Source organism: Protopterus annectens, chromosome 1.part1 (genome assembly GCF_019279795.1).
Source record: "Protopterus annectens isolate FY-2018-M chromosome 1.part1, PAN1.0, whole genome shotgun sequence".
Lineage (NCBI taxonomy): Eukaryota > Metazoa > Chordata > Ceratodontiformes > Protopteridae > Protopterus > Protopterus annectens.
The window spans coordinates 1,635,409,032-1,635,434,476 of record NC_056726.1 but is presented as its reverse complement, the minus strand read 5'-3'; the positions used below and the strand labels follow the sequence as shown (position 1 = coordinate 1,635,434,476).

Here is a 25,445-nt window from a genome sequence, read left to right as displayed (position 1 = left end):
ATTTAGACATACATGCATACCTGTTTTATTGATTGATTCTTATAGTTATTGTGCAATACTTTATATGCTCTTACTTCATTATTCCTTTTTACTGTAGCTCCTGTTGTACATTGTACTAAAAATCTATTTCACTGCTGGTCTGCCCTTAAGGACACCCCACAGTTCTTTTCTCTTTGCCACACTCTGATATCAACTCCTTCCATAGGGAAGGCAACTCTGTAAGAGTCTAATAAATTCTTGGCATCTTCCCATTTTATCATCTTCCCCTCTCTAGTTGTTTGATCCCCACTACTATGGTTCTTTTACCAGTTTTCTCCAATAAATTCAAGCCCCTCTCATGCCTATTGCCTATGTCCCTAATTTGCAGTCATCCCTCTCGGCAGAATCTCCTTGTTCCAGTTACTTCCTGATACTCTTTTATACATATAATATTCTGTATGACTATTAAGTTATTCCCTTCTCAAGGGCTGGCTTCTGTATCCAAAAATCTGTCTCTGCTTGTTTCTTCTCCTTCCCCCCTGCTTCTTACTCATCATCCCTTTCTACTTTGAGTTATAGTTGCTCTTCTGCTTGTGCTACGATATAAAGCCTTAGCTGTGTGAAGCAGCTATGAAATACCACTTCAAATTGGGTAACCCCAAACTGCAGTGTTTCAATAGAAGAATCCAGCTTATCCTAATTTGACTCTTTGCCATCTTTTCCCTTTCCAGATAAAGTCCTGGCGAACTCTGCTTATTATTGCTATCCATGATTCTCCCCTCTGGATTGATACAAATATGGCCAACCTAGATAAAAGATTAAAGGTTGGACTAAAACACATTTCAGCTTTTTATATCTTACTATCCATATACCCATATAATAAAAGCTTCCATTTTCTTGTAGTTTTTCACCTTGCTCTTTTGCTTTCTTTCTTCCCACATATTCTCAGTTGCCACAACAGAACACTTTCTAATCCATACTCCTAAATACTTCATCTTATCATGTCCCCTAAATATGGATAATATTGTCAAACCAATTCACTTACCTGGGTACATATATTACTCATTACTGCCCCTTTTCCATTTTTTAGTTTTCCCATTGATTTGTTATCCAGAAAATATATGAAACTGTCTCAAAATGTTCCACAACACTGTAATGTCTGTTTCTAGTGAAGCTTTGTCATGTATAAAATATCAACTTCAAATAGAGACATCTTTTATGGACTAACAGGCCAATTACATCGCTTGAATTTCTGGTGAGGCCCTTATTTCTTGCCAATGGTTCTAAATATAATGCAAACAACAAAGGGGAAAAGCGGATATCCTTGCCTGGTTCCTCTGCTCAAGAATAAATTATCACAGACAACCCCACCCACTTTACTTCTTTGCCTCCCATCCCTTTATTTATTCTCCAAAATCAACCACACATATTTTTCAGGAAATGCAAATGCTTCTATTGCCCTGCTCAAAACTGTAAACTTACTCTCCCAAATGCTTTCTCTAAATCAAACCTACCCATCAACAACAATGGCATCTCTCGCTTCCCTCTGGATCATCAGTGTTCTGTTACTGTTCTCAAATGTTAGTCTCCCCTCCACAAAACCACACTGATTACTATCTGTCATGTCTGGCATTACTTTTGCTCTACTTTTAGCCATTATAGACATGGACACTTTATACTCATGGTGTAGTATTGAAATGGGCCTGCATTAAGCTGGATTTCATGGACCTTTATCTTATTTAGCTATTACAGCTACTGCTGCTTTTTTACATGATGTTGGTACTTCTCCTCTTAAAATACTGTTAAACAAAACCTTCCAGGTTTCATCAGTTTTCTCCTCCTATCTTCCATACTTCTACAGGAATAACATCTATCTCTGGGCTCTGGGGGCTCTCTCTTGTAGACTGGTTATATACCACAACAGAAGCTATCTCATCAACTCCTATCCTAACTATTACTAACTGGAGCCTCTCATCTACCTCTAACCTTGGCATATTTACTTCTTCTATAAACATTTCCAAACTCTTTCTGTTTTGTTTTGATTTTTTGGAACATGACAAGTAAAGATCTTTGACAGTTATTGCAGTTAGTCAAGTAAAATATCATCGTCTTGCCTTTTGGAAGAAAGCATCCCAGCACTTCATTTTGCCTTGCTGAATTATTTCAGTTAAATAGGGAACACCTCTTAGACAGGAAAATATAGTGAGATTAGTTAAGTATTGTTTTCCTGTATCTATGTAAATCATTCCACTGTGTTATTTCTTATAGTACCTGTGATTAAAACTCTGTCCATTCCTGTAACTAGATATTCAGTATTTTGATGTTTTCTATTTTATTAGCTATTATTACATTTTTTCTATGCCTTTCATTGTGGCTGGTCTTTTTAGAGAATGTTTTTATGTCTTGAGAATGCTTATGCTTATTGTAGTGACACTGTGACCACCCTGCAAAGCTTTTGCTTTGGTCACACTATACCATTTATTACGATTACTTTTACTCAGTAACTGGATACCCTTGCAAAAGCTTTAGAGTAGCTGACTGGTGTCAGCATGATTACCTTATAGTCTTGGCAGAGTGGCATATCTAGTAAATCTCTGCCAGCCTTTCCCAAGACTGTGTGTGCATGTGTGCATGACAATAATAAAATAAAAAAAACTAGTGTGGGTGTGTCAGCTGCTTACAGCTGGGACACAGTGCTCCAAAGTCGTCAGTATCAAGTTTTGTTTGGGGTCTGGAGAGAAACACAGTGCCCATTCCCAGGTCTAGATCATGTTCTGTATACTATTACAAGAAATTCTGCTTGGTGCAAACAGCTGAATTTCAAAATAATGAATAAATCCATTACTGTTTGTAGTGGCCACCTCTCACTGGTGTCAGTGGTGAGGATTGAGGCTCCTTCAGTACTCGCCTAGGGTTGAGAGGCCATCACAAGTCCCACTATGTCTAGTTCCAGCTTTTGTGTTACATGCATACTCTGGTGAACAGGTAGAAATGTTATATACTATACACTGTTAGTCACTGGAATGAATAAAAATACAGACTCCAGATGTCACATAAAATGGAGACTTGCCAATTACATAAAAACACTTTTGTCTACTCAACCATGGACTTCTTCACAACCATTTTACTTACATCTAACACCTCTTTCTATTTAAAAATCATGCAGTCATGTTATTGTTCAATTGATCCTACATTTGAAAGTTTTAAACAGACAATGTTACATTTAACCATATAACATGCATTTTACCACAAGTTACAAGACAACAGATATCAACCAGCCTAAAACATCCTGTAAAGTATTAGGTTATAAAACAAATGAATAAAAAAAGTAGTAAATAGGTATTTCTAGCCAACCCTTATATATTGTGTGTTAATCACAGTTAAAAGTAAATAGCAAACAATCATACCAAGTTGTATACAATAAACATTTTAATCATTCTGTAAGTTATCTTCTCGAACTCCATTTTTAAAGTAGGGATCCAAATAAACCTTGTAATGTTTTGCTTAGTTATTTCTCTTCATTTATACATCAGCTGATAATAGTTTCAGTATTGGTGTCAATGAGGTCTGCTTATTTAAACTAAAAACTGACATGGCATTCATCCTGAGCTGCCAAATGAGCTCCCTTTTCTCTACCTGTGTTTCCTAACTGCCCCCCCCGATGCTCTTAAGTATTGTTTCTAAAATATCAAACTTACACTTTGTAAATGTGGGTCACATGTCTCTGTGTCCATAAAGGGCAAATCTCTTAGAAATCTCTTTCTAAGCAGTCTCATATTCAGCCACTGCTATCTTCATTAAAAACTCTGCAGTTTTGCAGCTTTATCACCTCATCTGAATATTTGTTTACACTTTCTTCCAAATTTTAAGGCCTTGTATTGTTTGTGTTAATATACTCTATTATCCTTTGTTTGTTTTACACGTCTGTGTGCAGTTCTCTTATATGTTCCTGTAGGTAGCTGGAAATCATGTCTGGAGGCTTCATTGCTTTTTGTGGAACAGCTGCAGCACTTTCCACAGTCATTGTATCTTCTTCACTCTTTGTAGCTGATTCTTTTCCAGATGCTCTGTATTTCTTTTTTCCTGGCATCCAGGCAGTACACTACTCAGCCATTACTGATATTTACCCAAAATTAAAAGTCTACTGGCCTTCTCTGTTGAGTTTCTGTTTTCATACTGGAAGACCTGGAGTTAAGCTGCTACTTATTGTGCAGCCATCTTGAAAGTCCAACATAAATGTTTTCTGTAGAAATTTGAGGAACAAAGGAAGTGGGGGATAAGCATAAAGGAGATTGGATGGCCAAATGTGGGTCAGTGCAAAATACCCATTGCCCTTGTTGCTGTGGGAGAAAAAAAGAGGTCACAGCAAGGACGGCCTCAATGACAGAAAAAATTTATACACCACTGAATGAGAGACTACTCATGAAGTAGTAAATTGAACCTGCTGAGTTTCTCCCCTGGTATGTTGGATTGTCCTGAATGTACATTGCAGATAAAAAGCGGTTGGAGATCGCCTATTGCCACACTCTCATACCTTCTCAGCAGAGGGGTTAAGAACGGGCTCCTCTTTGCTTGTTGATGCATCAAACTACAGACTTGTTGTTGATTTGAATCACAACAGGCCCTAGAGGAACAGCATCATAAAATTCCTGCAAAGCTATGACTGCTCTCATCTTCAGGTTGCTGATATGTGAATTGGTCTCTTGGAGGACCACATGCCTTTGACCATTCTTCCCAGGTAATGCTCACAAATTGGGAGGTTTACATATTCGATGTAGCTATTGGGGGTGGTAAAACAAAGGCTACACCTAAGTAAATATCATATGACTGGATCCACCACTGAATGTGGTGTTTGCATATTGTTGAAAGCTTGATTGGTAGAGATAAGAGTTGTTGAAAAATAGACTACTGAGCAGCTAGACTCCACTGAAGAATACATATAAAGTCGCATGCTAAAGGAAGTAGAACTTTAAGCTAGTTTAACTTTTCAAACACACAGGCACACACTAATGATTGTCACCTTAAATAAAGAAAAAAAAGCTAAAAACTGTTTTCCTGCAAACTGTCAAACACTTGCCCATTACCTCTACAGGACACCACCAATAAAAACAGGCCAGTCCTGTGAACCCCCTCCCCCGACAACTAACAATTGGAAAACAATTCCCATACCACAGAAGTGAACGGGCAGTTACCTACCCTGTAAGGCCAGAGTTTTAAGTACTAAAACAAACCATACAAAGTATAATATTAAAAAAAAAAAAAAAAAAAAAAAAAGGAGAACTGCATGCTTGTGATTACTAATAGTAACACACCAACCCTCTTGGATTGCAATCTAAGTCCTGCTTGAGTATTTCAGTGAAAATACAAACTAACAGCTGAATGAACAGGAAGCCTCAGAGCAAATAGAATGCACTTGCTTTGAAACCAGAGATCAGCTTATTTGTGGTGACTGTTTTGGGAGATTAACAAGTTAATCGCTTATGTGATTGGTTTAACATGTAGTAGGGGATACATCCTCTTTTGTGTACACTACTTTCTTTAATCATGGTTATAACTATTTTCTTCAAATTTTTTTCCTCTATGTGGTTTTTGGGTGAATCAGAGGCATTATTGCTGAAGAAGAATAGGACCTTTCTTATTTGTCCCATATCTCTTGCTTTGCCTATGTTAGGTCCACTATTCCATTGAAAGGAGGATGTTGTCACTCTCTTTACATGTGCTGGATGTATGCAGCTTTTCTCACCAGCTGTCCATTGGAAAAGGGCACATGCTCAGTCTGACATACCTGGTTAACAAATGTCAAAATGAAATAAAATACATAACTAAAATTACTTTGGCTAGAGAAAATGGATGGGATAGAATCAGAAGAACCTGAGACATGAGTGTATCTATGTTATGAGTAGGCAAAGAGGCAATTTGCATTGCTGCATTCATATGTGCACCAATACAATCCAAGATCTGTACTGGTGTCAGATTTGATCTGGCATACTTGAATGTTATCCCCAGTGAGTGAGAAATGTGGAGCAAATAGTCAATGGATTGTTGTAGGAGATGCATGGTGTGGTGGTGAGGAGCTAGTCATCTGGGTATGGAAACAATCAGAATCAACATAGCCTCAGCTGAGCTGCCACCACACCCATACATTTGGTTTACACCCTGGGGGCTGTGTTGAGTCCAAAGGACAGGAGTCTGAATTGGTAATGACTGGCTCCCATCTGAGAGTGTAAGTGTCTACAGGACTGCCTGTCCAGTTTTACTTTGATAATACGCATCCTGAAGATCTAGGGAGGACATCCGATGGTAATTGCTAAGAAATGGCACAATGGACAGGACCATGACCATTTGGATTTAGTCTGCTTAGCACCAAAAAGTCCCCAGACTTTTTGGCCATTAACAAGCAAAAATAAGTTATTGTACTCACCATGACATTCCATCTCTGACCATTTACTCACCATGACATTCCATCTCTGACCATTTACTCACCATGACATTCCATCTCTGTTGACCATTTACTCACCATGACATTCCATCTCTGGCCATTTACTCACCATGACATTCCATCTCTGACCATTTACTCACCATGACATTCCATCTCTGTTGACCATTTACTCACCATGACATTCCATCTCTGGCCATTTACTCACCATGACATTCCATCTCTGCTGACCATTTTCATTCATTATTGTAGCTCGTGGCTACCAAAAGCTCTTGAGCTCCTCCCTTACCAATAGGGTGCCAACCCTAATATACCTCAAACCTTGTTTTCTGGTTGACATAATGTCAGAAATATTACCATAACATCCTGATAGAAGACAAGGGTTGCCTTCGATGTCTGTCTGGCCAGTATACAAAAGCCTACTGTTTCTTTAAGGTATGCCGAATTTCACAAGTATGCTTTTCGCTTGGCACAGGGCACAGTGATGATGTCTGCATATAGCTTTCTCAGAAGTGACTGCCCCAGTAGGAGACCAGTGTAATAAACTCCATGATCTAAACTGTACATCCATGCAGGAGGAGGACTGGGGGATGGAGGTAGTGGGAGAATACTGCAACAGTGAAGGAAAGGACATATATTGTTATGGTCAGATTTTACACAACTGTACTATGTCCTTCCATTCACTGTTGCAGTATTCCTTCCATGTGGGAGGCTGCCAAAGCTCAAGAACAAACCTGGGAGGAGGAAGGAACAGTGCATCCCTCTACAAAGCCATGAAGAATGGCTGTAACAAAACCATCTCTACCTCTGCACACATCATCCAATTTGTAGTATTTTGTAAAAGTATGCATAGACGTACAGGCAGCAGCTTCAAGACTAGAATTAGTATCCATCCCCTTGAAAAAAGCACCAGAAGAAGCCACAGCTCTAGTTGAATGAGCCTTCACAGAACAAGAAAGGCTCTTGCCATGAAAAGTGTAACAAAAATAAAAAGCCTTTGAAATCTAATCAGAAATTCCTGGCTTGGATACAGCTAATCCTATTGACCTACGATGAAAAAAAAAAAAAACAAACAAACAACTGATCAGATTTTCTAGTACCTTTATTTTTTTTATTTTTATTTTTTATTTTACATTTTTTGACTGTGAAATTCTGACTGCACTAGGTCCATTTTCAGCGGAGGCCCGGGGAGAAAAGCTCCAGATTGTAAAAACAAAACACATTACATTATACTTCAATCAGATATTCACACTGAACTATAGAGACAGTCGGAACATTTTTTGGCAATTAGATACATTACAAATAGCAAGGATTAGGAGATACATTCAGTATGGAAAAATAAAATAGCTGTTAGAATTTTAGTACTGTAGGGCATAACAGTGAATAGCTTGGTAGTTGTTCATAGGTAAGTAGGGGAGGGGATAGGATAGCTTAAGTTAAGTAATACATGGACATAGCCAGGAGGCTTTGTAGAGGGATGCACTTTTCCTTCCTCCCCCCTTTACTGTTATTCCAATACAATCTGAGTTGCCTATGCACATCCAAAGTATGCAGCATCCTCTCACTGGCAGATTATGTATAGGGGAAAAAAGTAGGAAAACTAATAGACTGATTAAGTGACAACTCATTAACCACCTTATGCATAAAAAAGGCTTACTATGTAAAGACACCCATCCCTGTCCTTATGAAATACTAAAAAAGGAGGACAAACCATAATGGCATGTACTTCACTCATCTGTTTGGCAGAAGTAAGAACAATGCTGCAAAGTAGCTGAAGCAGCAGGCTCCGAAGGATCCAGATTCAACTTCTCCAAAACAAAATTAAGATCCCAGGAAGACGGAACAAGCTTCCTGGGAGGTCTCCTATGAAGGACACCTTTTAGAAATTGTTTAGCCTGGAATCTACAAGCTGAAAGAGGAGATTAAGGCAGACAAGCAAAGATAGCTGATAACGGGTTCTTAACTGATGGGCCAAACCAGCATTTAGCAACTCAAACAGATAAAAGAGAAACTAAGGAACATCCACGGTAAGTGGGTTCAGGTTACGAGACAGGCACTAAAAAAAAAGACATCCTCTACTCTAATGGCCTTAACCTTTCACCACACCTCAAACCTATTCCTAACTTCCACCCTGCTGAACTCCTCATTCTAAACTTTCATCTGAATCCTCAAAAAAAACTTGCTATCGCTTCCATCTATATTCCTCCTGGCAACAATGTACCCATTCTAGAAAACATATTATCCTGGTTCTCTCTCAACATAACTTATGAAACACTCATCCTTCGTGATGTCAATATAGACTGGTCAAAACTTTCTACTGACTCTCCCTTACTTAGTATTCACCTTCATGGTTTCCACCAACTAATTTCTACCCCCACTCGTTTCCACAAAAACTCAACCTCTGGCTCCACAATAGACTGGATTCTTACCAACTCCCCTCAACATTACCACCAGCCCAAATCCCTACCAGACTCCCTTAGTGACCATCTCCCTACCTCTATCCTAAGATATGACCCACATACTCTTAAACCCCACCTTTTTAAAGATTGTCGGAAACTATCCTCATTTAATTCTTCACAGTTTAACTCACTTCTACAAAACATTGACTGGTCCATCCTTAGACAACTCCCCCTAAATGATACCGTTGGCACTTTTAATAGCATTTTCCTGAATAATCTGGACTCCCTAGCTCCCTCTAGGAAGATCAGAGTGAAATCTAATCATGCACCCTGGCTTTCAAAAGAAATTAAGACCATCATGAAACAAAGAGACAGTGTCTGGAAAGCCTGGATCAAACTAAACAAACTCCTCAGCTTCTCAAATACAGACAACTATGTAATCTTGCCAAAAAACAGACAATTATAGACAAAAAATCATTTTATAGCTTAGGCCAGCATAAACATAGATCTAACCCATGGAAATTCTGGTCAACACTTAATAGCATCCTTTACCCAGGCTCTCCCTCTAACCCATCCCCTTACCCAAACTCGACTCCAGATGAAATAGCTACCCTACTTAATTCCCACTTCATTTCCTCCATCCAAAATCTCCTACCCTCTCAACCTAACTCCTACTCCTTACCAGACCCAACACCCACCCCCAATAACACTTTTTTCTCCTTCCAGCGACTTCTTACATCAAATCTCTACTGCTCAAACTCAAACCCTGCTCTCTCTCTACTGACAAATTACCTCCTACCTTCCTCAAACTTGCAGCTGACTCTATTGCTTACCCAGTGACTATATCAATTAATAGATCTATGCTAGAATCTACTGTTCCTACTCTTTGGAAATCTTCCTACACTACACCTCTCCATAAAGGAGGCAACTCCACTGACCCTTCCAACTGTCGACCTATTGCCATTCTATCCCCCCTATCTAAGATACTAGAAAAAGGTATCCATACACAGCTTCTTAATCACCTTCTCAATCACAACTTACTCACCCCTACTCAACATGGTTTCTGTCCCTATCACAGCACTTCTACTGCTCTACTCTCCTTCACCCACACCATTGCAGAACCCCTGGACAATAATAAATCTACCTCCTGTCTCTTTCTAGACCTCTCCAAAGCTTTTGATACAGTATCCCATCCTTTACTTCTATCTAAACTTGCAAACTTTCACCTATCCTCCTCCACCCTCAGCTGGTTCGCTAGCTATCTATCTGGACGCCAACAATCAGTCAAATGGCTCTCCTCCTATTCTCCTTTCCTGCCTATCTCTACTGGTGTTCCACAAGGTTCCATCTTAGGTCCCCTTTTATTCAACATCTTCACCAATGACCTCTTCACCTCTTGGAATCAGTCATCTCTCATACAATACGCTGATGACTCCACTATTATTTCTACAGCCGACAACATCTCTGACCTACACACTCTAACCCAAAAAGCTCTACTTTCCACCGAACAATGGCTTTCAAAAAACTTACTAATCTTCAATCCCAAAAAAAAAAACAAACTCTTGCTCTTCCTGCCCCATTCTCTTGCTCATCATAGATCATCCTTTGTCATTAAGTCTTGTAACAACACAGCCATCCAAACTGACACCCACACTAAACTCTTAGGGGTCATCATTGACGATGAACTAAAATTCAATCAACACATACAGCAATGCATAAAGAAAATCCATCAGAAACTAGGTCTCCTACATCGGAACAGAAAATACCTCACTCCTGAGGCTAGACTCACCCTTGGACAAGCACTTCCCCTCCTCTCTCTCCTCTATGCCGTCCCAGTTTTCACAAATATTCAAACAACTACCCTGAACAAACTTCAACAAACCTACCACAAAATAGCCAGATTCATCACTAACTCCCCAAACAACACGTACCACTGTATTGCCTTAAAGTCTCTACAATGGCTGGAGCTCCCACAACTAGTACATCTCTACCAATTTCACATGCTGCACTCTATGCTCTTTAAACCCTCTTGCTGTCCATCTTTATCTCTCCTAGTCTCTATCTATACCCCTTCTCGATCTCTCCGCACCTCAAATCAGCAATTGCTTGATATCTACCACCCTAATAGGTCTGTAGGTAAGCACCTCTACAAACACTCTGTGGCCCAAGCTTGGAATAAACTTCCCCTGGACATACGCTCTATCTCTCACACTCCACTATTTAAAAAAGAACTGAAGACACATTTATTCAACTCCAGAACTTGTCCCTGCTATGACCCTACTTAGCTCACCCCTCCCCCACACTCACATCACTCTCAGTTGATTCTACTGACACTCTTGTCTCTCCCTCATTGTACATTAACAAAGAATTTTGTCCTGAGAAGAAAGAGAGAAAAAAAATGTAAATTTATTTTTTTGTTCAATTGTAATCTTCACATGTAGTTGTTTATTTTTATTATTGTTTGTAATACTTGTTTTCTTGTACAGTAATCGTATATTGTATTTTCTGAAGCTTTTCTTCTCGGGTCTCCACTAAAAATGGGACAAAATCCCAGTTGGACTAACCCGGTTAACAAATGTCAGTAAATAAATAAATAAATAAATTTGGATAAGAAGGATTTGCTAGTACTGGGCTTTCAGCCCTACTGCAGGAGCCACAGCATGTCCTCAAAAAAATAGGTGTCTATGAGGAATCAGATTACTATCTCCAACACTGTCAATTGAAGAGAGGACAGGTGGGGATGGAGGAGAGATCCTATGTCTTGTTTGAGAAGGCCCACCCTGTGAGGTGACTTGTGATGATAGAGGAACAGGGAACCAATGCTGTCGGGGTCAAAATGGAGTCCCCAAGACTTTGGGAGCATTCTGTTCTATTTTGAGCAGGACTATTCGAATGAGAAGAAGGGAGGAAATCCATACAGAAACATCCCATTCCCAATAAAATAGACAGCATATCACTGCCACACCAGAGGACCTGGGACTATGTCACAAAACAAAGAAAGCTGTGTGTTCAGAGTATAGGCAAACCAAACTACTTCTGGAGTACACCATTGGTGAACAATATCCATAAACACATCCCTGTGAAGCATCCATTGCTGGGATTGAGATAAGGCTCTGCTCAGTGTTGGCTATAATGTTAACTCTGAAGGGATATGAACTGCCTGAAGAGTCACTTGAGACCTGACACCAGCATCCCAAACTGTGTCATCTGGCAAAGAAGATAAGTTTTTGTTCCTCTATGTTTGTTTACATACCACATTACTGTGGTACTGTCTGTGAATACCTTGACAGTGCCTGTAGAAAAAGAGAGGATGAAGAGCCTGCAGAGCCAACATAAGAGCTTGTATCTCTTTGACACTGATGCACTCCTTCTGCTGAAGAGGTGATCATCCTCTCTGTACTTCTTGGGAGCCAAAAGCAGCTCCTCATCCCATGTCTGAAGCATCTGAAAACAGTTCCTGAGCTGAAAGAGGAGGCTGAAAGATGAGCCCTGGATTTAAAGACAACTGCTGAATCCACCAGAGAAGTTCCTTCTTCAGACAGGGAACAAGAGGAACAACAAACACTGAAGGATGTGCATGTAGAAACCAAACTGACTTCAAAAACAACTGATACTTCCTCGTGGACTCTGGTCAGAAGGGGTATAAGAATAAACCTCATAACTCTAAGAAAGTCTCTGGCTGTAATGGAGGCCAGAGGAAGAAGAGTTTAGAGAAAGGAAACTAGTTTTAAGGATTTTGCAGAAGGTAAGGATGCCATTATGATGGTCCTTAATCTTGTCCACTGACACCAGTGAGGGAATGTTCACATTGGGGAAAATAGATACAGTATTTACAGATGCAGATCTCTCTGCATCAAACACAATTTCCCTTAGGAGCACACTAGGAGAACACTCATCCCGGGGTCTGGATGGCTTTATATTTGTATCCCTCCAAGGCTCCAGTATGGCTCCCCACTAGCACAGCTACAGGCTCAAGTCCTCAGCCAAGTGACCAAGCCAAGTCCTCCAGCACCCCTTCTGTCAAACTGCTTCATGTCCCTGCCCCAAGTAGCTCAAAAGAATCTGGACGAGGCTGGCACAGGTTTACTCACTGTGCCCCCTCTTCCCAGACTATAAGGTAGTTCAATCACTGCCACCAGTCACCCTATTTAATCACTTACTTTAAGGCCCTTACAAAGGATATCCAATTAATACTGTGCAATATTAATATCAATACAAACAGAAGTAGTTTGACCAAGACAGCTTAGGCCTTCAGAGACATCCCACACAGTCACATGAAATAAGTAAGTATAAGGAGTCTCAAAGTTTGAATATTTTCTAAAAGGACCAGCCACAATAAAAAGTTTAAATATATTTAGCAATAAACAAAAGACATGAAAATACTAAATATATATGTACAGTAAACACAGAGTTCTCTTCACAAGAAATATTTAAATAATCGTTGAACAGTCTTAGGCAGTAAAGAAAAACAGAAATAAACTAATCTTGCTAAATATTCCTGACTGCCCTAAACAATACTGTTTTCTAACAACTTACTCAAGAGTAAGCAAGGCAGATGATGGTATATAATCCTTCCAGTGTCAGGCCTCAACACAAACTACGCTGCACTCATAGATTTCCCCTAGTAATATCTAAAATATAATATCCAGGATGACTAAACAGAATGACCACATCTCTGGTCACATGACTCTAGGTTCCCACAGTAGTCCTTTTGAAGTTTAGACAGGATTTCTTCACCCTAATGTGAAACAGAGTATTATTCAGATCGGGTGCAGTTTTCAGGATGTCATAAAACAATTACTGCTCCTGCAGGGACAAACCATAGGGAAAAACTATTCCAGTAGACATTCTGTCTTTGCCTTCCTTCACAACTGAGAGATAAGATTTTATTGAGTTTAATAGTTCATTCACATCTCCCTGATATTTCTTAAAACAAAAACAAACACGTTTGAATTCTGGTAAGGTCTTCATTTTACCCTAAAGAGAATTAAACAACCCAGCAGCTGCTTCCCCAAACCAAAGTTTATTATCAACAGGAGTACACATCAGCTTAGCATTGATGTCATCAGGTAAAGCCTGAGGCCTAAGCCAAGAGTAACTTATCATAATATAACTGAAAGCAGCAGCAGCAGTAGTAGAAGAAGCATTTCCTGCTGCATAGCTATACTGAATAGAATGGCGAACCATTTGAGATGAAGCACCATCCAAAGAGCATAACTTTTATCCTCAGAGTCAGGGAGATTGGAAATAGGCTGACTGTCCTGAGAATGAAGAGCCAAAACATAGCTGGACAGATGAGTCTGATAATCAATAGCCCAAAATGCCAGAGTACCAAAAGTGTAAACCTTCTTACCTAGACATCCCCTGGTTTTACTGTCTTTATCAGAAGGCAGTTATTTGGATGAAGGAAGCAAATGAAAAGGCTTGTCAAAGGCTACAGACACCACTGAAGGATCAGCAGAACATTATTTCTACAAGAAATTAAAATACTCAAGCATCCTATAAAGCCTATCAGCTTTTTTAGGATCAAGGTGCAGAGAATCAGGAGCTTTACAGGCATTAGAAAAAACATCAAACAAAGCAGTCAAAACAGGAGGAATAGCAAAAGGTATTGGGAAATCCATCTGCAGCAACTCATAATACTTCCTATGGATGTCAGAATCCTGATCAAAATCGCATTTAAAAAAATCCATCATCTTAGAAACTGTGTCCCAGAAGGAAATTTCTTCAAAAGGAGGATCAGGATTGTTACACTCCTCCTCCTCTGACACACTGTCCAAAGGAGAAGGAATATGAGTGGAATAAGCCAAGAAATCCTCCTCAGAAGCCGACTCATCTTCAGACGCAGCCTGTTCTCTGGTACTTTTAACGGGACTACAGGACCAAGGAGGAACAGGAACAGAAACACTAAGGAGGTTTTACTGCCATTAAAGCATTAAACAAACCCTGAGTAAAGGCCTGCCACTCACTCTGTGGATCCGTACGAGTGGGAGAAACATGCTTAGTTTTCTGTTTCTTCTTTAAAATAACAGCCACCCTATAAAAATTTGAAGGCATAGACACAGGATGGCATTCAATAATCACAGTAGGAAACTCTTCCATAATGAGAATCTGTGGAACACCCCCCCCCCCCAGGGCCATCATAATGAATCAGCTGTGGCTCCCCCTGAATGTAAAAAATGGATGTCTGCAAAGCCTCTTTGGACGTGCTGCGCACCAGATCCTTGCCACCCTCCAACTCGGTCATGGCAGAGGCATCTGACAACACAACCAAGCAAGCCTTAGGGTTCTCAGCAACCTCAGGAGAAACACCCAGCATAAGCTGAACATCAGAAGATTCCAGTCTTGCCTTTTTCACCTTCTTCTTCCTTAATGGCAGACACTCGTGGTGGGAAGTTCCTTACATTGTATCTTTAAAGGGAAGACAACCTACTACAAAAGGTTTCTGGTACAAAAGCCTGACAAATCGAACAGGTTGTATGGTTGTGCAAAGCTCCTAGGCAAAAGAGACACTCGTCGTGGTGGACTATATGGAGAAGCTATCTACGGCACTAGCATTTACCCTTTCTGGATGACATTAACTTTAGCAGGAACAAAAAAGCCAAGGGAAAAAACAAAACACAACGAGGTACTTATCTGCTACAGCTTGGACTTTAGCAACAGGCACAGGCATTCAACCAGGGAACAAAAATGCATTCCAACTGCAGATAACGGATGTAGGCATTCAGACCAATGATTAATGGATGCATTTGGACTGGCAGCAAACAAGTGTAAGGAATGTACATCCAGACATCACCTTTATGCCCTATACTGTGCGAGGAGCATACTTGTGATGTTTAATGTACCTTAAAGCAACATTAGGCTATGGTATACTGGCCGGATGTTGGTCTACCCTTGGCAGGGAATCCCAGATGTAAAGAAGACTGCAACAGTGAAAGAAAGGACATCATTGGTGCCCTTATAAATTCTTCTTCTTCCATAAATCAATTGTGAAAAATGTTGAGGGTTGGTGGAGGGGGGGGGGGGGTTGAGGAAGAATGAAAAACGGATAACACTGACGGTGTGATGAGTACATAACTTTTTTATCTGATGTCAATTCTCATTCAATCCTCAATAGTTGGGGCAGAGTCCCCAGCTCCCTAAAATCCTGGGTGTACTCCGAGGAAGGATATTCGTGAGCACAGTGCAGCTTAAGGATGATCTTCCCCTAGAAACCAGATCCATTTTGTAATAAGTAATAAAGATATGAGGAATGACCCAAGTTGCAGCCACACATATGAAGTACGTACATGACGCTTTGGATCTGGGACCTGTTCCAATCTGAAGACATAGGAGCAGAGCTAGTCAGGGATAAAGCCAAAGTCGAGGAACTAATTCTGTTGGGATCCAGGTCTGGAACTCTCAGAGCTGTCAGATCCTGGGGCTCTGAAATCGAAGGCTGGTTCAGACAAGGAGTGAAAACTGTGTGAGTAGTAGCAGGTAGACTCATATTTCCAATATGGGATGGAGCCAAGGTAACATCCATCTTGATCTGAGCTCTGAGGAAGTTTTGCATTATCCTGTCCACAACTACTTCAGAAAGACTTCTAGAGGACCTGTCGAATGGTATGGATTTCTGGGGCCTAAAGTCCTTCTTGGGAGTTTTCATGTAAGGGGAATGGCGCCTGATGGAGATTGGATCAAAAAGAAACTCTTGGGCATGAGCTGTAGGAGTGCTGGACATACTAGGCTTTGGACACCAGGATTTGGGATCTGTAGTCTGAGTTGTAGGCTTTGCTGATATGATAGTTAGATCCAATGGTTTAGGATCCACAGATTTTGGATCTTGAGTTCATATCACAGAGTCCGAAGAAGTTAGATCAGATATGAAATTTAATGAGGCAGTTCCAAAGAAGTCCTGGAAGACTTCGGTATTGAATTCTTCCTATGTTCAGAAGGAGCTTTACTGGTCTTACCTGGAGTTTTAGCCCCTGAAGAAGATATTTTGGGAGGAAGTAAACCCTTAAGAATAAGTTTACTGTGTCTGCAGCTTTCAATATGAGAGCTGTAGCTGACAGACGTAGAAACCCTTAAGAATAAGTTTACTGTGTCTATCAACTACAGCTCTCATATTAAAAGCTGCACACACTGAGCAGTTTGTATTTGGATGGGCTGCTCCTATTCAATAGACACACTCCTTGTGGACATGGGAGTTAGCGATTTATTTTGTGCCCAACAGAAGTTCCTATTGGCTTGTTAGCCATGACAGTACATCAAAGAAAAAATGAAATAATTTAACAAGATTCAAGATTTTATATGTGTGTGTGTGTGTGTGTGTGTGTGTGTGTGTGTGTGCGCGCGTACTTACATGCACACACACATACACATACACACATATATATATATATATATATATATATATATATATATATATATATATATATATATATCTGTATACACACAAACAATTACCAACAATGTAATTAAGAATTATCCTTAGGGCAGGAAGGAAAAAAAAATACAGAAATAGAAAATGCCACCCATGGTAAATTTAAGAAATTGCTATATGAAAATATCCTGATGCGTTAAAATTGAAGACCAACAGGGAGGATTATAGTAAAGAGAGCAAGGAAGAACTGCCCAAGAAGTTTACTTATAAAAAAATTGAAATACCTGAAAAATTGCTGAGAGACAATGATCCTATGTGTGACTGCTTTGGTAACAAACAAGCTCTGAGGTACTGGGGAAGGATTAGAACATTGTGGGTGGAGAAAGGAGCTTGAAAATTGAAACAAAAATTGAAGTATGCAACATACTCAGATCCCGGGATTGGATCTGTAACCCATTTGTTGAGGGAGAATGAACAGAACATCAGATATGACCACTTCTCTTTTATGAAGGAGATGTACTACTTTCCTTTGAATAAGAATATTACCCTGTCCCTTTAGCACAGATGTGAAATGGATAAATACTATCAGAGAAAAGGACTGTCATCCTTGGGAATTGACTCCAGACCCTTCATGGTACACTGGCATGAATGACCATTTACTTTTCTCTATTTGGGAAGGAGATGGACGCTTTGCTTTTGGCTGAGGATAATATCAGGTCCTGGTAGCACAAATGGTGCATATATTGATGACTTGATAATGCTGTGCTCTGTCAATATGATGATGTATCATCACCCAAAATTATTCTTAATGAAATGTAAGGTGAATCCCAGTTTTCACACTTTACTTTGTCCTTCATGAAGCATGGATTATTAAAATAGAAGCCAGATCCCAATGGAAGGAACTAACAAGAGTGAAAATAGTTTGTAGACAGTTCTCTACAACATATCTGATGCGATGCCAAAAGTCCTAATACATTAATGTCTCTTTCATTGCTTTACTGAAGTAAATGTTTATTTTTATTTATTTATTTATTTTACATTTGTTAACCGGGCTGGTCTAACTGGATATATGTCCATTTTCAGAAGAGGCCGGGAGATAAACTCAAGGTACATTCAGTAAAACACAGCAAATAAAATGACACTATTTTTGTATATACAGAGGACATTTCAGATTAACACAGAACTATACAATAAGGACAGAAATCATAGCAGAGAAAAATGTAGGAACACTACAGCATACAGGTGCAGTACAAAATAAGAGGGAGAGTTTATTTTATAATAACATGATAAAGAGAGTTCCCTTTGAAAGTATCCACAGAGGAAGAGTTAAACAGAAAGAAAAGGAAAAAGAGGTAACAAGTGGCTAAGGATGTAAATGGAAACAGTTAATGAAAAGTTTAGGGTAAGCAGAGGATATTTAGGTTACGGTAGGTAACTAGTCCGGCTTAGTACAGGGGCATATCCAATGTGTTCTGAGGTGAAGTTTCAGTCTTTTTTTGAAGAGTGCAATAAGGGAAAGTGAGGACAGGTCACTAGGGAGAAGGTTCCAGGATTTTCCAACTGAATTAGAGAAGAGAGAATCGCCAGCTCTTGGATTTAGAAGTGTTTACCAGAAATTTCTGAGAGGAACGCAAGGACTTCAAGTTATTGTAGGGGGTTATGAGGGTAGTTAGAGTAGGAGTTTTGGTAAGTTGATAAAGATAGTGAGTTTATGGTATTTAATCAGCCATTCAAGCTGCTTTAAGTTAAGGCAATGGTGGGTTCTAAAAGGGTTGCCAGTAGCAAATCTGGCTATGTTATTATAGGAGATTTCCATCATGTTGAGGTTATTCTTAGATAGGTTAGTAAAAATGGGTGAGGCATAGAGAAGAGTAGAGATTAGATGAGTGTGTGCAATAAGTTTTCTGGCAGTAGGTGAAAGGAAGGGTTTAATCCTGTAGAGAGAGAGACACTTTTTTATTGACAGTTTTTATGGTATTGTTGATGTGGACGTCAAAGTTAAGGTTATTGTCAATGGTGATTCCTAGTAGTTTGGTAGTGGAGTCAGGAGATATAATGGTGCCACTAGTGGATGTGATAGAAAAATCAATAGGAGAGGACTTAAGAGTAGCATTGAAAAGGAGTAGTATAGTTTTATGGGGTTCAAGAGAAGGCATCGCTGTGCGAACTATTGTTCAACTGTGTTAAATACTTTCTGGGTAAGGAAGTGAAGGTCAGAAGTGGAAATGGCAGAGCATATAAGAGTGGAGTCTGCATATTGTATGCAGGTAGCTTGAGGATTGCTAGATGGAGGTCATTGATAAATATGGAGAAAAGAAGAGGTCCTACTATGGACCCTTGAGGGACACCAAGGTTGACAGGCAGGAGGGAAGAAAGAGTGTTATGCCAAAGCACAGCTTGTTGTCTTTTATCTAAGTAGGACTGGAACCATTTTATAGAGAGAGTATGCATGGGATTTAAGGATATTTATGAGAATTTGGTGATTAACCATATTGAAAGCTTTAGATAGGTTGATAAATAATGCAGAGGAAAGCAAATTAAGGTTGAGACTTTTGTTAATGTAATCAGTAAAGGAAAAGAGGGCTGTGGTTGTGTTGTGGGAAGGTCGGAAACCATGTTGACAACTAGAAAGTAAGTTATTTTGGATTAGGTGGTCAAGTGATTGCCTATGGATAAATTCTCCATGATCTCTGCCAAATGAGAAAGAAGGGCTATGGGACGATAGTTGGAGAAGTCAGTGGAGTTTCCACCTTTATGGAGGGGGATAATACGGGAGACTTTCCATATGCTAGGGATGTGACCTTCAGTAATAGTTCTATTTATAAGAATATAAATGGGGTAGGCAATAGCCTTGGCTGATTTCTGCAGATATTCAGCAGGTAGATGGTCAGCTGAAGGAGAGCCTGGTTTTAATTTTTGGATGATGGTTAGAATATGTGTAGTTGGGACCAGCTGGAAAGAAAAAGGAGGGGGTGGGCTTGTGTTAAAGGAAGGAACAGTGATGCTATTAGGGGATAGCTGGCTAGCCAGTGTTTGGATGGCATCAGTGAAAAAAAGTATTAAAGGCATTGGCAGTATGCATGGGATTTTCCTGGTCAGTATTTAGAGGATTTGGAGTAGTGGATTGACTGGGATGCAGTAGTTAGTTAATACTAGCCCAGATTTTTTTTGGGTTGCTTTGATTAGTCTGCTGAAATTGTAGGTAGTAGTTTCTTTTATCTGACAGTATAGCTTTCTTAGCGTCATTACTTAGCTGTCTAAAATTTTGTGGGTCTACAGGGTCCTTAGTCATTCTCCATTTGGCCCACTATTTATTTCTGAGATGAATTTTATATTTGGTTTATTTAGAAAGCCATGGGGCGGATTTGGTCTTGATTCTATTCAAACGGGTTGGTGCATGGTGGTCAAGTATGGCTAGGAAGTTAGAATTGAAGTATTTAACAGCTTCTCCTAGAGGAGGTAACTTAAGGAGACCAGTTTCATGCTCTTAGTTCACTTTGGAACAGGTCAGGGTTAAAGTTCTTTTGGATCTAATATTTCTGATAGTGGTTGGTATGGGAGCTATGGCTTTGTGCCTGATGATGTCGGTAAGTGAGTGGTCACTTATATCATCAGGGAGGTTCAGATTCATAAACCTGAGGATGGCTATTTATTAGAATCCAATTTAATGTGCTTTCTTTCTTTCTTGTTAGATTTGTTTATCCTGGTAGGAGAGGTAATGGTTTGTGAAAAGCCATATAGGTTAATGTGGGTGGTAGGAAGGCTGCTGCTATAGGAATTCAGTCAATGTTTGTATCTCCTAGGATAATGGTTTCTTGTGGCAGGTGTTGAGATAGCCAGCAAATAATGTTTTCTAGGGTGGTATTGTTATTACCGGGAGGTATATAGATGCAGATAATATAGATAGATTTGGCTTTGTTGAGTTGAAGTTTGGAGATAAAATTTCAGCATTGGAATCTAGAGGTGAATTACAGTCATATGCGGTTAATTGTAACCCAGATCTAAAGAGAATAGCTACCCCCCCACCCTTATTGGCTACATGGTCAAATCTCAGGATATTATATCCAGATGGGATGATTTCATTGTCTTTGGTATCAGGTTTTAGCCATGTTTCTGTTAAGCAGAGAATATCAAATGGGTAGATTTCTAAGAGAGCATGGTGTGGAGCTACTTTGTTGTTAATGCTACGATATTGAGATGAGCTACAAGGAGTGAGTTTGAAGGTTTTGTAAGGTTATAAGAAGTTGAATGGTTGAGGTTATGGAGAGTGATAGGAATGGTTGTTGGGCCTGGGTTTGGGTGAATGTCCCGTCTATTAAAGAGAGGAGTTGTCTTTGAAGGTTGGGATTTAAGGATTTGGAGTTCAGGAGTAAAGTCTTTTTGAGATACAGTGTGCTATATCTAATGTGTAGTGATCTATGATATTTTGCTAGTAGGTAGCTGGGTATAGATGTTATGTTAGCATGGTTGTAAAGGATTGGTAGGGAAGGAGAGTTGGTTAGCTTATTAGGGAAGAAAAGGTGTGGATAAAGCGGGTGTTGATAGGAGGTGAGTGAATAGGCAAAGGTTAAAGGTGATAGAAGTAAAAGAATGAGTAATAGCTGGAAATGTATTGGGGTGTGGAGTTTATACATTGGAATGGATTAGATGTTGGATGCGTTGTAGGTATGGGAGTAAACAAGGTGTGGATGGAGGGAGGAGAAGGGTGAGGTAGGATAGAAGGGGAGTGGTTAGAGAAGGTGGGAAAGGGAGAAGATGGCCAATGGTTTCATACCTTGAGATTAATGGAAGAGGAAGGGGTGTGGCTAGTAAGTATAAGTTTAGGGCCCCTGGGGGTGGTTGAGAATTGGGCATAGGGTAGGGGCCGGACTGAGCCCACTTGAGGCCGAATGGGCCGGTAGAGACAGGTACCGAAGCAACTAGAGAAGAAACAATCAGCGGTACTGACTACAGAAGGTAAGTTTGATAAGTGAGAAGTGGGAAAGACAGTGATATGTGAGCCTAGAATGGTATTTATAGACAGTAGTAGAGAAGGGTTAAGTGAGAGGAGAAAATTTATGTTAGAAATAACAGCTACATTGAGGTAAGTAGGCTAAGAATAATGGAGGATAATCAGGAAAGAGGCAGAGATAAGGGTGCCACCTAGTGGATAGGTCCGATATTGCAGGAAGAATAAGAGAAGGAAGTTAGCTAGAGTAAAACTGAGGAGGAGTGGGTGTTAGAAGAAGAGGTTACTATGGATGATCGGGGAGTGGGTGTTAGGGTATAGAAAAGGAGGGGGTTAGGGGTAGAGGCTGCTGGCTGTCCAGGCTCAGGATGTGCTTTAACACCTACAGCTATGATCCAATGGTGGAGAATTGTTACTAGCAGGAATTATTCAGCAAAACATTATTTCTTGAATCCTTGAAAGAGAGTTGCAGGGTAATAGGCTGAGAGGTAAACCACAGGTATTTTGAGAGGGTCCTTTAGGTACCTAGACACTAGTGCCGTAAGCACAAGAAGAGCAGGGTAACTTTAAGGGGGCAAGAGAGACAAGGAATTGGAGAGAAAAAAAAGGGTTAGCACATTGCAAGGAAAGAAAGGTCGATTTACACAAATCATTCACAGAGACAATATATAAAGAAAGCAAATATACAAGTCAAAATCCTTAGTAGCAGCAATGATAATCAGTTTATAAAACACAACTCTATACCCCTAGGTAGGAACAGTATAAATTGAGTTTAAAATAAGCATTTCCCCTATTTGGCAGTAGCATTAGAAAATATTTGAATACAAGATCTTCAAATAAATGCTGTAACAGGACACTACAATAGTACTGCAAGCAACACCTTAGGTTAAGGTATAGTAGTGCAACATACAGAGATTTCCTATCTGGGCTACTAATCGTAAAAAGAAAACTAATAGACCTCAGGGCATCGGTCTGAGTAATGCCGAATGTGCAATGAGGCTCATGGGATACTACCGTGCTAGAGGAGCACTTGCCGTAGTACAGTATGAGGAATAAACCTAGTACAGGCAAAAACAAGTATAACAGCCTCTACAGCTCTCATTTGCCAGAGGAGGCATTTAAACGCCAGGTCTCAAGAACAGCAAGAGCTCACTAGAGAGGCTACAAAAAGGCTCAGGCTAAGGAAACAGAAATTGTGAAGCGTTGACTCAGCGTTCAACAAGAAATGGAATATATGGTTAATCTGTAGTCTCTAGATACGATTACAAACTAAGAGAGGGAGTAGAGCACTGCAAAGGAGGGTACACAGGCGATAGCGTTGCAGCAATCAAAAGCTTGAACTCTTTATTATCTCCACGTGGGTGTCATAGTTCATTAAGCTGTTAACAGGCTTAGGCAGCGTTGATTAAATCAAATGCTACGAAGGAGATATGTAGAGATGAGCAAGAGCTCAGATTGGCGTTAAGGTAGAGCAGTTCACAAAACCATGAGCAGGACAAACAGGTAGGAGTTTGTAGGCACACTCTGAAAGGATTCACAGGACTGGCGTTATAGTAGAATAGCCGATAATGGTTTACTAATCCTCCAGAGACAGTAGCATAGAGCAAACACAAAACCAGTATGAGACCTAGCACAGCTAGGCATGAAAGCTAGCTCTAAGTACTCAAAGTATCTCCATGTGGGTGGCGTAGTACAAAGAGAGAAGCCATTTCAGGCTTGAGAGCGAACCATAAGTAAAACACGCTCATAAATAATACCACTTTATCATACATAATATATAATAGCTGTACGGTTCACTAATCAGAGCTAAATTAAATCACAAACCTAACATAAGTCAACAAACCTATCACCCTAACACAAGTCAGTAGAGAACTAGCATGATGTAAAAAGCCTCTACAGTGGAGGCGAGAGAGCAAGGTAACCAATAACAGATTTACAACATAAGCAAAAACAAATATAACAACAACAGGGCTTGAGTCATTAAAGGACAAGCATACAATAGGTATTTCAGATGCAGCAGATAAGGAGATTGTTATTAGGTTCACAGTTCCCAATTAAACAGGTAAAAACAACAAGCAAGTGCATCAGTAAGCATAATAACATGAAAAAAAAAACACTAAGCAAGTCCGTTACATACCACAGGCAAGAGACACGGGAAGGAGCAGACAGTAGCCAGGGCTTTTCCCAATTAATAGAGATGGCGTGCACAAAACCATTGGGAGGTATTTATGGGAGTCCAGAGAAAAAAGGTGGTGAGGGGAGTAAGTGGAAAAGCAGGGACAGGTAGGAGGGGCAAGAGACAGACAACCTCAGTAAAGAAGATTGGACATCCTCTGCAGAAATGAGGAAAATGGTATAGGATGCAAGAGAAGTAGGAATGGCATGAGGCAGGAACAGATGGGAACAAAAAGTACAGGGAGAGAGACAGGCAGGATAAAGGTGAGAAGGAGACAGGTTCCTAAGCCAGAAGACAGGTACGAAGCAGCTAGAGAAGGAAGCAATCAAGCGGCCTGGGCGGCGACTACAGCAAGGATACGTTTGATAAGTCAGAAGTGGGAAAGACAGTGATATGTGAGCCTAGAACATTGAGTTATAGACAGTAGTAAGAGAAGAGGGTTAAGTGAGAGGAGAAAATTTATGTTAGAAAATAACAACTACATTGAGGTAAGTAGGCTAAGAATAACGGAGGATAAGCAGGGGAAGAGCAGAGATAAGGGTGCCACCCTAGTAGGATGGGTCCTGATATTACTAGGAAGAATAGGAGAAGGGAGTTAGCTAGAAGAGTAAAACTGAGGAGGAGTGGAGTGTTAGAAGAAAGAGGTTACTATGGGTGATCGGAGGTGGGTGTTAGGGTACTTATAAAAAAGGAGGGGTTAGGGGTAGAGGCTGCTGGCTGTCCAGGCTCCAGGATGTGCTTCTTTTAGCTATAAGTCAATGGTGGAGAATTGTTACTATGGAATTATTCAACAAAACATACTTTCTTGAATCCTTGGAAAGAGAGTTGCAGGGTAATAGGGCTGAGAGGTAAACCCCAATTAGAATCCTTTTACTAGAAAATGAAAAAACAAGAAGAGCAGGAAAAACCCCCGGCGAGAAAGGGAACAGGAAGAGAGGGCCCTTTTCCCACAGTGGGGAAACCCAAGGGGAAGGGGGTAAAAAAAAGGGGGGAAAAAAAGGGAAAACCGGGGAGGGAAAAGGCAGACAATTTAGGAAAAAGGGCCCCCTTTTCCCAAAAAAATTTAAAAGGGAAAAATGGGCAAAAAAAAAACCAGGTAATTTAAAAAAGGAGGTTTCCAAAAGAAAAAGGTGGAGAAA

At 40.1% G+C, this 25,445-nt stretch overlaps 1 protein-coding gene across 1 annotated transcript in view; it reads left to right on the top strand.

Moving 5' to 3' along the window:
* The window catches only part of GNL2 (G protein nucleolar 2), an 859,639-nt gene that overhangs the window by 298,738 nt on the left and 535,456 nt on the right, over nucleotides 1–25,445 (top strand). Inside the window, 1 exon segment of the mRNA XM_044083721.1 lies at nucleotides 17,411–17,440. Coding sequence (XP_043939656.1) covers nucleotides 17,411–17,440 — 30 coding nt within the window.